The sequence below is a fragment of the Molothrus aeneus genome, chromosome 1 (assembly GCF_037042795.1).
Source record: "Molothrus aeneus isolate 106 chromosome 1, BPBGC_Maene_1.0, whole genome shotgun sequence".
Taxonomy (NCBI): Eukaryota; Metazoa; Chordata; class Aves; order Passeriformes; family Icteridae; genus Molothrus; species Molothrus aeneus.
In genome coordinates this window covers 6960765-6973365 of record NC_089646.1, presented here as the reverse complement: position 1 = coordinate 6973365, position 12601 = coordinate 6960765, and the positions used below count along the sequence as shown (strand labels likewise).

Below are 12601 nucleotides of genomic sequence, written 5' to 3'. Positions count from 1 at the left end.
TTACTGAAAGGGAAGACAGACTTCAGAATACTTGTGTTGCTTTACTTTTGTTTGTTGGTTTTACTTTTTTGTTGTGACTGGCTTTTTCCAAGCTGGAAAAATAGTTGAATGCTTTGTATGCTGGAAGTTTATTGTAAAACCCAATGACTTGTTGCTATTCAAGTACTGTCACTCACACTTTCTCTTATGGTTGTAACTCCACAGGCATCCTTGGTTAAGGGTTTTCTGGAGGATTTTTTTGGGTTTTTTTTTTTCCCTTTGTAAGTAAAAGATGATCTTTGACAGGGTTGCAGCAGCTGATCATTTCTGTTTTGGGAGAAACTGCATCTTATCAGATGCACAGGGAGGAGCAGCTAAAGAAGGGTCAAATCCACTGGGTGTGCTAGTGACCAATATCAAGGGTAAAGAACTTGGCAGGATGTCCCATTCAGATGTTGGACAATGGCTGCTGTAAGGGGATACAAGAAACTTGTATTTAAAGACAAAGTAAAAAAAACCACCAACTTTTCAGATTAGCTGTGATCACTCGGTTCTGCATCACAGTGCTAAAAGGGCCCTGATTTAAATTGTGCAGAAATATTCAGAATAAAATGCTGTCTATGAACTTAGTGGGTGAGGAAGTTGTAGCAGTGTGAGTTTAAGAAGAGTGCAAGTGTAATAGAAATAAATGGCCTGTAAGAGAATCAGGGCCCATCAAAGGAAGGTGTGAGAAGCCAAATTCAGAGGAAAGAATGTGGTTCTTTATAGAGTGGAACAAAAACTCTGGAACGCCTTCATGAAGAAAGTTATGGATGAAAGTTCTTGATTTGGTTCAAGGGAGGGCTGGATAAATATTTTTGAAAGAAATTCATAATATATTAGGAACTTAAATTAAACCAGCAGCAGCTGTTTTCATTTCAGTTGATTTCCTAAAGTCTGAAAGAGTTTGAGAAGGAAAATGTTTTTTATTTGTACTTGTCCTGTTCTTAGCTTTTTGGAAGTGTTATGACAGTAGCTTAAAATACATTCATTTATGATAGCATGCATCTTCGAACACAGAAATTAAAAAGAAGAAATTACTTTTGACTGCCTACCTGGAAATGTGTGTTCAGTTCCTTAAAAATGAATCTTGGGTCTATTTTCTTTTAATTTACTCTGCTGTGTTTTTAGGGAAGAAAAAGAACTAAAAATATAGACTACTGTAAAAATAGGTACAAAGAAAGATGTTAGTGAAGTATATTTTAAGCTAGATATTAAATTCACTGAAGTAAAGTGATATGTGTTGGCCTGCATGATGTGTACCAAGTATACTTGTTGATCAGAGCACCAGAAGTCTTTTTCTTTTTCACAGTGAGCCTTTAATATGGTTGTACTTAATTACAGGCATATCACCAGGAGAAAAGACCACACAACTGGAAGCAGAAGTCTCTGTTGAAATCAATTCAGCTGAAATGGAAGTATCTCCTAAAAAGACACCAGCATCTGGTGACAGTCAGAGTGAGAAAATGATGGAAGTGGTAGAAGGTGTTCAAGCTGTAGCACAGCAGGAGTTGGACAAACAAGCTGAAGAGACACAGCTGCCTCAGGGTGGTGTGGAGGTATCAGAAGTGTCCACAGCAGACTCTCGGTCTCTGTGCTCAGTACCTGAGACCATGACTGTGACACCAGAAATTCTGGAGACTGAAAGAAAAGGAGATATTTCTGTTACCATAGAACAACAACTGGAAATAATAAAAGTGCAGAAAGATGTAGAAAAGGAAGAAACCCATGAAAAATCAGAAGCACCAGCTCTTCTGGAAGTAGAAACTACTGCTTCACATGGAGGTGTTGCAAATAGTTCACCAGTCAGAGACAAACCCATAAAACCACCAGCTGAGACTTGCCCCTCGCTTCCCCCATCACTTAATCTAAACAAGACAAACGTGTCTTCCTCACCAGATGTTTCTCTAGACTTGCATTCTGCACGAGATGTGCAGCACAGTCAGCCCCCAGTGCTGCCCCCAGCTGCTGGGAGTGCTCTCCCAACCACCTACATATCAGTCACTCCAAAAATCGGCATGGGCAAACCAGCCATCACCAAGCGCAAGTTTTCCCCTGGGAGACCCAGATCCAGACAGGTAAGCACATGCACTGTTCCATTCTGTGTTTATTAAATTGCAGTATAATTCATCAAAGTCACCTGTTTCTTATAAAATGCATTGATTCTCCTGACTGTGTAGTTTATTTCTTCAAGGAATTAATGCTCTGGTAAATAAGGAAAAAGTCATCGTAAAGCTTCTCTGGTGAGAGTTTCTTTTGGCTCATGGTTACAGCAGACTAGAAGAAAATTTGTTGTGTTTTCATCTGCTACAAATGCAGATAGACATAATGCTGTGCTATTTAACTTTTATATATTTTTCATATATGCATTTATTTTGGCTGGTACTTTCAAAGTGTGTTAAAACTTCTTAAAGTTTTAGAGAAGAACCTTCTACAACTCTGTGTCCTTTACTCTGCCAGATATTTTCTTGATGGACGTTTCTAATGGTGTGGTAAATAATTCTGTGGTTTTGTTACATTAGGAAATACCATACAAGAGCTGTCTTGTACAAATCATTGTGGTTTGACTAGGATTAAATTTGATAAGTGGAAAGAATCCTCAAGTCTGACACTTTCTGCAACGTCTTTCTCTCTGTTCGTGTTGTGTTCCAGGGAAAATGGTTTACCAATCCAGGGTATTCATTTCTTGTTGGTGAAATTCTATACAAAAAGTGTGTCAGTGTGACAAGTTAGTGTTTCATCTTCTCATCACAATTTATTTTTAGTCTTTGGGACTTCCAGGTTGATGATTTCATGCTTTTCTGGACTTAGTGTTAACAAAGCTTTTTTATATATTGCACAGTTCTTTCAGTTTTTACATGTCATCTAAGGGTTCAAAATTTTTGCTTCCTAAGGTATGAGAGAGTGTTCTGGGAAGTTTTTCTGCTGTTTCCATTGAATTTAGGAGATCTGTGTTTGTTGTGCTGCAGTTAGGTTTTCCTGGGTCACTGTAGAGTCAGGTGTATATATCATGTTTGCAGAAATACGTTAATGCCTTAAATTTCTATTCAGTACTCTTAAGTTCCTACTCTGGGCTTTTGATGAAGGACTGAAAGCTGTTGAATGATGTTCTCTAGACTGTGTAAAAGGGAGATTTTTAAATGTCCAGTTACAGGGAGGTGGGGTTTTTTTGAGCAAGATGTAATTGGACAAATTAACAATGTGGAAGGCATGTATTTAAATCACTTTGGATTGCAGACAGAAATAGGTTTAGGTTTATTTTGTGGGGTTTTTAAATTATTCTTTCTGCTGAAAACATTCATTTTTTAAGAGAGTGTATACTTTTCCAAATGGAGAGTTGTGCAGAGGAGCAGAAGCAGATTCACAGAATGGGTCAGATTGGAAGGGATCACAATGGGCCATCTGGTCCAGCCTCCCTGCTCAGGCAGGGTCATCCCAGAGCACATGGCACAGGATTGCATCCAGCCAGTTTGGTTTCCTGTTACATGGGGATTCTGTGGGGTAGTGTTGGAAGAACACTGCGTTAAATGGTGTTGTATTTATTCTATATATATGAATTGAACAGAGTTGAAATGGTTATTTTCGCCACGTCACTGTGTGCTAGAAGGCATAAGATTAAGTCAGTAAATGGAAGGCATTGCAAATTCTGCCTCTGACACAGTGGTAGGTGAAGAGTTGAGAGCATTCTGTAGAATAATTTTGAATAAAAAACAATAAACTTCTGCTGGTTTTGTAAATTCCATAAATATTGTTTTAGTATTATTCCAGGGTGTGTTCCTTGAGAAATACCTTGTTCAGAGATATTTAATTTTCATCATGAAGATGTTGGTGATCACTGTTCCACAACACACTGAATATCTGTTGGTGTTTTATAAGAGATTGTTTTAAATGAGATTTAAGAAGGAAGAGCTCTGTGATGGGTTTGGATGTGTGCTGTCTTGGATGGGATGAGTTTTTTGCTGTCTTCACTTATATGGTATCACTAAGTATGTTGTTGTAAAAGGTAGATGTTGGAAAAGAAGAGAAAAAAAAGAGCTTTTTCAAGGATCAGTTGTTGTTACGGTTTTTATGCTTGGTGCTTGGTTGGTTTTTTGGTTTGTTTTTTTTTTTTTAATGAGGAGAGCTGTCTTTTCAAGTGATTAAAGTTTGTTCACAACCCTAAAATTACATTAAATATTAAATTGCAAATCCAGCTTTGTGCATTTGCAATTGCAGTAGGATTCATAAAGCATTAAGCAGCTAAACAGTCAGTGGTAATTTAGTGAGATCTCCTGACCCTTGCTGACACTGGGTTTCCTTTTGTTATAATTTACTTGCAGCTGTGTTGTTCAATTTTGAGGACTCAAGAATATGATGGAGAATTAGAACTTCCTGTTTCTGTCACAGTACATAATTATTGCTGGGGTTCTGATGTAAATGAACTGAATAGAACTTTTTCTTCAGTGTTGTGTGGTAATAGGCATTAATTAAAAGCCAAAAATATAATTAATGCATCTCTTTGATGTAATTCATTTGTTCGTGGTATTGTGGAAATGTGTGTCTTTAATTAAGTTTATCTGACCAAGAATTCAAATTTTTCTGATCTACAATAAAACTTGGATTGAATTTCCAATTTAATTCTTAACAATATGGTTCATGAATCATATACAAATCATTTTGTTTTACAAGACTGAATATTTCATATTCAGATTTAATATTCTTTTTGCTTTTTAATCTTTTGAATATATTTAATCAGTAGAAAAGTTAACTTCCTAAAAGGAGAATAATTTTGTACCTCCAAACTAAGAGTGGGTAATTTTAGATGTTAAGTATTTTCAGCATGTTTAAGATCTTGAATTTTGACACTCTGAGCATGTTGCCTCCTTTACAGATTGATGTAAAGATTGCTTCTTTGATAAATAGATTTTCTTTGTGTTGCTATACAGATTTTCTTTGTGTTGCCACTTTATAAGAACAGTTACCTACCATGGGTTATGAATTTAAGAAGTAATGAGGAGACTAATTAAAAGTCAATGAAACTTTGAATTTTACCTGCTAATATTGACTGTTACTTTATATTAAAACGAGGGCTGGAATAGTTAAGGCAAATCTCCTGTACCACAGACCTGCTGATGTAGTTGCCTACCAGTGTATCAAATTTCCTTTTTCCCCCCCATTTCTGACGTGATGTCCCTGTTGTGTCACAAATGTTCTGTCCTTGTGCTCTGGGTGTGAACAGGGACTCGTCCATCTTTAGGTCTGAAGGTGAGAAGGTTTCTGCCCAGCCCTGTTCCCCTGTTAGAGTGTGATGAACCTCTTGATCTTCTGAGTTGTCTGCATGGTGACCCCCTATCTGCAGTCAAGGAAAAAACTGGGATAGCAAAATCTTCCAGTCCAGGGTGTTGGTGGCAGCACACTGAGTGGAACCCAGGAGCAGCTGCTGCCAGGAGCTCTTCTGGAGTGGGTTTTGGAAGCCCCTTGGCAGAGTGGGGGCTTTGATGGCCATCCCAAGCACACAGGTGCTCTGGGCACTAAGCAGTTTGTAGGTTGTGTGTCCAGTTTCCAGAATTGTCAGATGTTTGGGTTTTTCTAAGTTTTATGTTGTCCATATTCCTTTTCCTGTGCAGGCAGAGCTAAACTCCCAGAAAGCAGATTTATGCTGAATACCACTGTGTCCACACTGTGGGTTGTATCAAGTGTTGGTGTTTTTACCTTGAGACTTTTATCCAAAATTAGGCTTTTAGACCACTGACAAGCTTTCTGGTTTGGGTGCTAGATCACTTGAGGGATGGCCCTGTTTTCAGTAAGTGCACCTGTTAGCAAGACACCTCTTTACAGTTCAAGATGAATCTATGTTTTGATAGAGTGGTTGATTCCAAAGAAACTCATTTCCCACATGTTCTTGATGGAGAAATTGCATTTCAGAAAAGGAAAACAAAACCCCAACGTATTTTGCAGAGCCATCTCGTTTTCCTTGATTCTTCTTCTTATTATTATTCTTGTATATCCCAGTATTCAAAGGTGTAAATGTGTTTGAGCTTGCCCTTGTGAGCAGTTGTGAGTAGTTGGAATTGTTTGTATGCATGAGGTTATTCCATATCAGCCCTGGGATTATGGCATTCTGAGGAAGGTAAACCTGCACTTTGCATCAGTTCCATTCTCATCCTGGTATTCAATATTTTTTACTCTCACAAATTCAGAATTAGGAAAATGTACTGTCCTTTATTAACCTAATGCGTAAATTGGCAGTGAAGTTATTTATGATGCCTGTCTCCTGCAGTCTTTCTTCTGTGCCTGAGAAAGTCTTCCACAGTTTTTATTTTCTATGAGGAGCCTCAGAATTTTTTTCCTTGGCTGTCTTAGCATTTTCTTCTCATTTTGCTTTACTTCTACTGACAATCATACAGTACCTCACCATGATGGAACTACATAAATAGGGATAATAATTAGTTAAAAAGAGCTTGTAGGTACACCATATGGAGGTATATTATTACATGTAGATAATAACATGTTAAAATGTGATACCACAGCATAACATGAAAACACTGGGGTGAAAAAAATCAGTGGTAGGGTTTTATAATGGTTTATTTGTAGCAGACTTGCAGGAATTAGCTCCTTTGTTGATTACCATGACTATGTTCCTTTTCTTTTGTCTAGTGGTTTATTCATATTCCTTTTGTTTGCTGTGCTTCTCAGACTAGTTGTTGCTGTGATTGGGGGTAGCTTAGTTTGAAAAGTCAACTGAGGCCATCAGTTCTTTCAAAATGTGATTTGGAATATAAAAGGAGATGTTACCACCTTCAACTACTGTCTTCTTCATTGATGCAATAAAATTTAGGCATGTAATTTGTTGTTGTTATGATTGCTCGCTTTAGATTTGTATTAATCTTTGTTCATAAAACTCATTTTGTTGTGCTTAACCATCAGTTGGAAGTAAATACTGATTTTAGGGCATGTTTCATTGAGAACCTAAAAATTTCCCACTTTCTACTCACTCAGTGAACTAATTGACTGCTTAAATTAATGTAGAAATAAATGCCTATGCCTGCATGTGCTTTGCTTTTCAGATTTTTTTTTGTTGCTTGCTTTTTGCTTTTTTGCTTTTTTGCCTTTTTTTTTTTATGTTGCAAAGTTTTATACATCTATTTTCTCACCTACCGTATCCTAGGGGGCTTGGAGTACCAATAATACAGTGAGCCCACCTTCCTGGTCCCCAGACATTTCAGAAGGTCGGGACATTTTTAAATCCAGACAGCTTCCTGGCAGTGCCATTTGGAGCATCAAAGTGGTAAATAACTTGAATTTATTTTCATGTATCCATTGCTATCTTTCTGCTGTAGAGATTAGTGATGAAATTCTGTCTCTCACACCTTAATTAATCTTCCATTCTGTTACTGCTCAAGATCTCTAAAAATTATTAAAGCTCTGGAGGTTTCAGGTTAAAAAATGTGAGCTTTCCAGAGCATAAACTATGATGGCATTGCCTTGATTTTCAGTGGCAAAGAATACTTTGTATTACCCAAATTTTGTGTGTGTTGAGTACATCACTTTCTGTGGTTGGCTTTACATGGCTGTCAAAATAAATTACCTGAGAAGGAAAATGTCTTTAAGACTGGCAGTAAGGTAAGCCAGGCATGGAAAGGAGCAGAGATCTGAAGGATGGCTTGGATTTGTTGCTGTGGAGAAATCTTGCAAAGTGGATTCAAAGTGACATCGTTTTTAGCTGATGGGAGAATAAACAACAACTTTCCAACCTGATTAGATGGACCAAAATTGTATCCACAGTGACATTTACTATTAAAAACACCTGAAGTAACTAAAGTAGAATTATTTGGTTTAAGTAAAGGCAAAAAAAAGCTAAATTATGAAACTGACAAATAGCTGTAGCTCCCAGTGATTTAAGTTCATCTCACTTTAACTCTCATGCTAATTTTATTTTGATTTGACATCAGCTTAGCTTTTGCTGCTTTAAGCATTAATTTTCAGCTTAATATTCAGCATTAACATTGATACAAGTATGTGCTTAGTCCTGTTACTAGTTGTGTGAAAATAACAATACTGACACCTGTTCTGAAACAGCAAATAAGAAACTTGTCAGAAGAGTTTCCATGTTAAAAAAATTGGTGATTGTGTGTCCTATGTGTGCATATGTATTAGCTCCATAGATATCTAAGGACATTTTTTGTTTCACATCTTCCAGCAGCATCCTTCCTTTCACTCCTCAAATATCATTTTGTTACATGAACTTGGTGTGTGAGTCAATTTAATTTCCTTTTTCTTTATTAGATGAATGTTAATAAAATTTTAACATTGGGATCCTTCAATTCTCCCTTTAATTATGACCACAAAGTTCAATATCTTCTTTAAGCCAGGAGTTGGAATATTTGAGAAATACTGTAGGGAATACTGAGCCCACAGTGCTTCTTTCCATCCAAGGAACTCCTGCCTCCATCAGTAAAGACCCTTCCTGGCTGTTGGTGTCACAGTCCCCATGGAGCTTTGTTGCTCCCATCAATGTTGTTTTTCAGAGCAAATGTTTTGCCTTGGTATTTAAAAGTATTTTGCAGCAAGCATTTGGAAACCCCATACTCTGTACTCCATACTTGGGCTGTATTGGGAGCTGAGATTATTGACAAATATGAAATGCAATAAATAATCTCAGTGCTCATTTTGTTGTAGGAAAGGTGCTTATTTGGGTACATGCCATGATTATCAGTTACACAGATTAGAGGCTTTGAGACTCATTGTAAAGATGTCTGGTATATCAGCCAGAATTTGTGGATGTGAATATGTTCTTTTTCTCTCTGGAAATGATTAGGGAGGATTAGGAATCCTCTTGTGCTTAGTTCATTTTGAAATTTTAAAAAAAGAAAACAAAAAAAACCCAAAAAAACCACCCTAAATTTCAAACTTAAGTCACTGTCTGAATAACAGGTAATTATTAGTAAAAACACACTTACTCTCCCAAGGATAATTGTAGTTAAACACACTGAATGCTCTAAAGTACAACGCTGCAACTCTGCATCTTAAACAAGGAAGGGAGAAAAGAAGCTCTCTGTAAATCAAGTGGTGATTGTATAAGAAAAACTTCACATTATGGGGAATGTTGATCTGAGTGTAATTGATAGAATTCATATAAAAAACTCTCTCTGTATATACTGAATTAAGAGAGTTTCACAGAGCCAGCTCCCACTTTCCTTTGTGAGCAGGACTCAGTCCTAATAAATTCCAGGTTTCACTTGATTATTCATAGTGTAAGAAAAGCATCTATGATTACCAGTAATCAAATGTCCAGACCCTGTGTAAAAGTCCCATGACTGTCTGGGGTGACTGTTCAAAGAGAAAAGAAAAATGAATCATAGAATAATAGATATATTTTGGAAACTTTGCAAATGAGATGGGGGTAACTGCTGGGGGAAATCCATATTTCCAGTTAACTCCTGAGAGGAATATAAACATTCCTGGTTTTGGCTGCTTTCTCACTGAAGATAAAGGTGATCATATTATGCCATGTAAGTAATTAAAGGTATTTCACCCAGATTTATGCAGAAATTTAATGACCATGCCCGGATGTGCTTGTACTCACCAGAAATCACAGGGTGTTTTTTACTTCTGTTTTTCCCTAGATGAACTGAACAAGTTTGAATCCCATGTGAGAAAAGAACTTGAGAGGTTGCATTGACATTGTTGCCTTCCATTGCATAGGGCCGAGGATCAGGATTCCCGGGGAAGCGGAGACCGCGTGGAGCAGGGCTCTCAGGAAGGGGTGGCAGAGGAAGATCAAAACTGAAGAATGGAGTTGGGGCTGTGGTCATTCCAGGGGTAAGGACATTTTTTTTTACAGTCATATTGCAATCTGTTAACATAACAGTTTTATTAGGCTATAATTCTTGTATTAAAATAGTGCATAAAAAACCAACAAGCCCTACAGAGCCAGGGCTGTTTGATGGAGCCTGGCTGTTACTGCTTGTGATGAAGAACTGGAGCACTACAGCTCAGTGGGCCTGAGGCAATTCTGTGCTGCTCTTGCCATTTAAAGACACAACAGTTGGGAGTCTTAAAGTACTGCTTCCATTTCCTTGGGTGCAGAACTACATGCTGGGTGAAGGCAGCACTGAGTGGAGCAACCAAGGAGAGACCAGGGTTTGTGCATGAGAATGTAACAGCAGCCATAGGAGACCAGAGCAAGGTTTCTTCTAGACTGAGTGGTGGTGCAAGAGCACAGAACAGAAGAGGAGGAGACATTTCAGCAGTTTGTGGCTTGGGCACTTGCTGAACAGGAGGAGGTGGTCTTGGGCAGCCTGTGTTGGAGTTTTCTTTCATAAATCTTCCCATTCACTTGAAAAAACCTTTAGGAAACCATGTTAACCTTTTTCAGTTCTGCATCTCCTCAGCTTGTGTTTTAAGTGGCTGCCTCCTGGATTAGCTGCCTGCCCCTCAGTGCTCTTAGAGAATAGACAGTGGAAAGCTGGTTTCTATTCACTTCCTCCATCCATGCCACTCTGTTTCTTTATACCTCCATCATTTCTCCTCCTTTTCCTTCCACTCTTGACTTGCAAGTATGGATGATGCCAGTATTTTGAGTTGTTCCTTGTAGGGAAGCTACTCTATATTTCTGACCATCAATACCACTTCTTTTGTTATGTTAATTTCCTTATTTTGTGGACTTCCATCTGCCATTTTACAGCCCAGCACTCAGCTTTATGAAGTTCTTGTGCAGTTCTTCACACTTGTCTTTTGGATTTTATTGCTCTGAATATCCCAGTCCTGTTGGCAAGCTTTGTCACCTTGCTTCTCACTTGATTTTTCAGATTGCACATGAGTGTGTTGAGCACCACCACCTGTTAGCAGGCAGGCCCTGTCAGATTTTGACTAGTGCTATTCTCCCACATACAAAACTGATAATTTAGTCCCCTCTTTATTTTGTGTCTTGTATCAGTATTGGGACCGTTCCTCTTCAGTTTAACTTTTTTTAAGCAGCTTTGGGGAAGGACTTTGCCAAAAGAGTTTGGTGGTGAGGTAAGTTGCATCAATCAGATTTTCCTGTCCCCAGAATTGCTTCAGCGAGCCCTTACAGATCATTATTTACCATAACTAAAGCTTCCTTGACTCTTTAATGAATTCATATATCAGTGATTCTCAGTTCTTTGTTGTGATCAGATGTCTACTATTCCGTACACAGCTTCTGTCCAGAAACCCTTGAGAAAATAATGATTATATTTGCTGTCTCTTATTCAGTGCTCTTCTTCAGGAGCACTGAAGTGATTGTAAGCAGGTGATTGCTCACTGAAATTGGTAGTTAAGCTACTTAATACTTGAAGTATTTTTAAAACTTGAAAATCCTACACAGTCTTAGTCTGCTCCTCATAAGAAGGAGGATTTTGGTATGAAAAACTTGGAAATCTGGACTGTAAAACAATTATTTTTTTCCACTGTGGGCTTGTTCTATTTGAATGTTCCTTTTCAACTTTGATTACCAACAAGCCCTGCATATTTTGAGAGAAATCCTGCTCCTTGTGTTCAGAGAGGGACTTGCTCATTTTTATGTATTTATGAAGTAATTCCTGAGACTCTCTTCAGAGCTGTATTTTTATGTTCTTACATGTAATCTGTTTGAGTTTGTCACACTTTCTGCTGCCTGTGTAATAATATCTTGGAATACTCTGGTGTTTATGATTTGAAAAAGGAACAATAATCTCTATCACTTTTCCCTTTTAAAGCATTGGATGGTCGAGATTCAGAAGCAAATTTGTCATTTTAAACATACAGGATTAATTCCACTTAGGCTAGTTATAGCACCTTAATCAATTGGAGGCATTCACATCATTATTTTGCTGTTACAAAGCACAAATCTGTACTCAAGAGAAGCTGGGGTTTATAGATAAAGCTCCTAAAAGTTTTTGTAATTGATCAGAGGACAGTGATGTAGGTAACTTGCTATAAATACAAAGTGGACATCACTGTCCACCATTTCCTACAGAAATTTGATCCTTTGAGTCATCACATCGAAGGCAGCTCCAGAGTTCCAGAGATGAGGCTGCCTTGTGGTAGAGTAGATGCAGTTAGCAATGCCAAGAGATCAGCCTTTTGTCAGATAAATGTTTGAAATGAGAATATTTTCAGTCAATTTGCACAAAATCATTCTTACTCAGCATGGAATCAGTGGACAGCCACACAGATTTGGAAGTACCTTGGTATATCTTGGGAGTTGGGTAAAGGTGGGTACAGGTTAACCCATGGTGGGTCAGTGCTGGGGTTCAGCAAACACCAACATTGCAGTCATTCAGTCCTGCAAGTTCTGCTCTTCTGCATTTGCAATTACAAGAACTTTGTGAAAGCTGTAGAAAAGTAGGTAAGGGAAGTGCTGTCCCTGAAGGTATCAAGGTGTTTCAAGTGCTCTGGAATTAACTGGTTAGTTACAGCTGCAGTGCTCTCAAATATTTGGTAATCCAAACACATAAAGAGTATATTCCCTTTTTAGCTGTTTCTTAGTAAATGCTGAGTTTGAGCAGCTGTGTATCAGAGGGATTCCTCTAGCTGATACTGTGGTATTTACATTTGTCCCTAGAGTTATATTTGGATTTGTAAAATATTTAAATTATTA

At 37.9% G+C, this 12601-nt stretch overlaps 1 protein-coding gene across 1 annotated transcript in view; it reads left to right on the top strand.

The window, feature by feature from the left end:
• Window positions 1–12601, top strand: part of KMT2C (lysine methyltransferase 2C) — a 189633-nt gene that overhangs the window by 110788 nt on the left and 66244 nt on the right. Inside the window, exons 14-15 of the mRNA XM_066550958.1 lie at window positions 1363–2096; window positions 9703–9819. Of these exons, the coding sequence (XP_066407055.1) occupies window positions 1363–2096; window positions 9703–9819 (851 nt within the window). The remainder of the gene's footprint in view (window positions 1–1362; window positions 2097–9702; window positions 9820–12601) is intronic.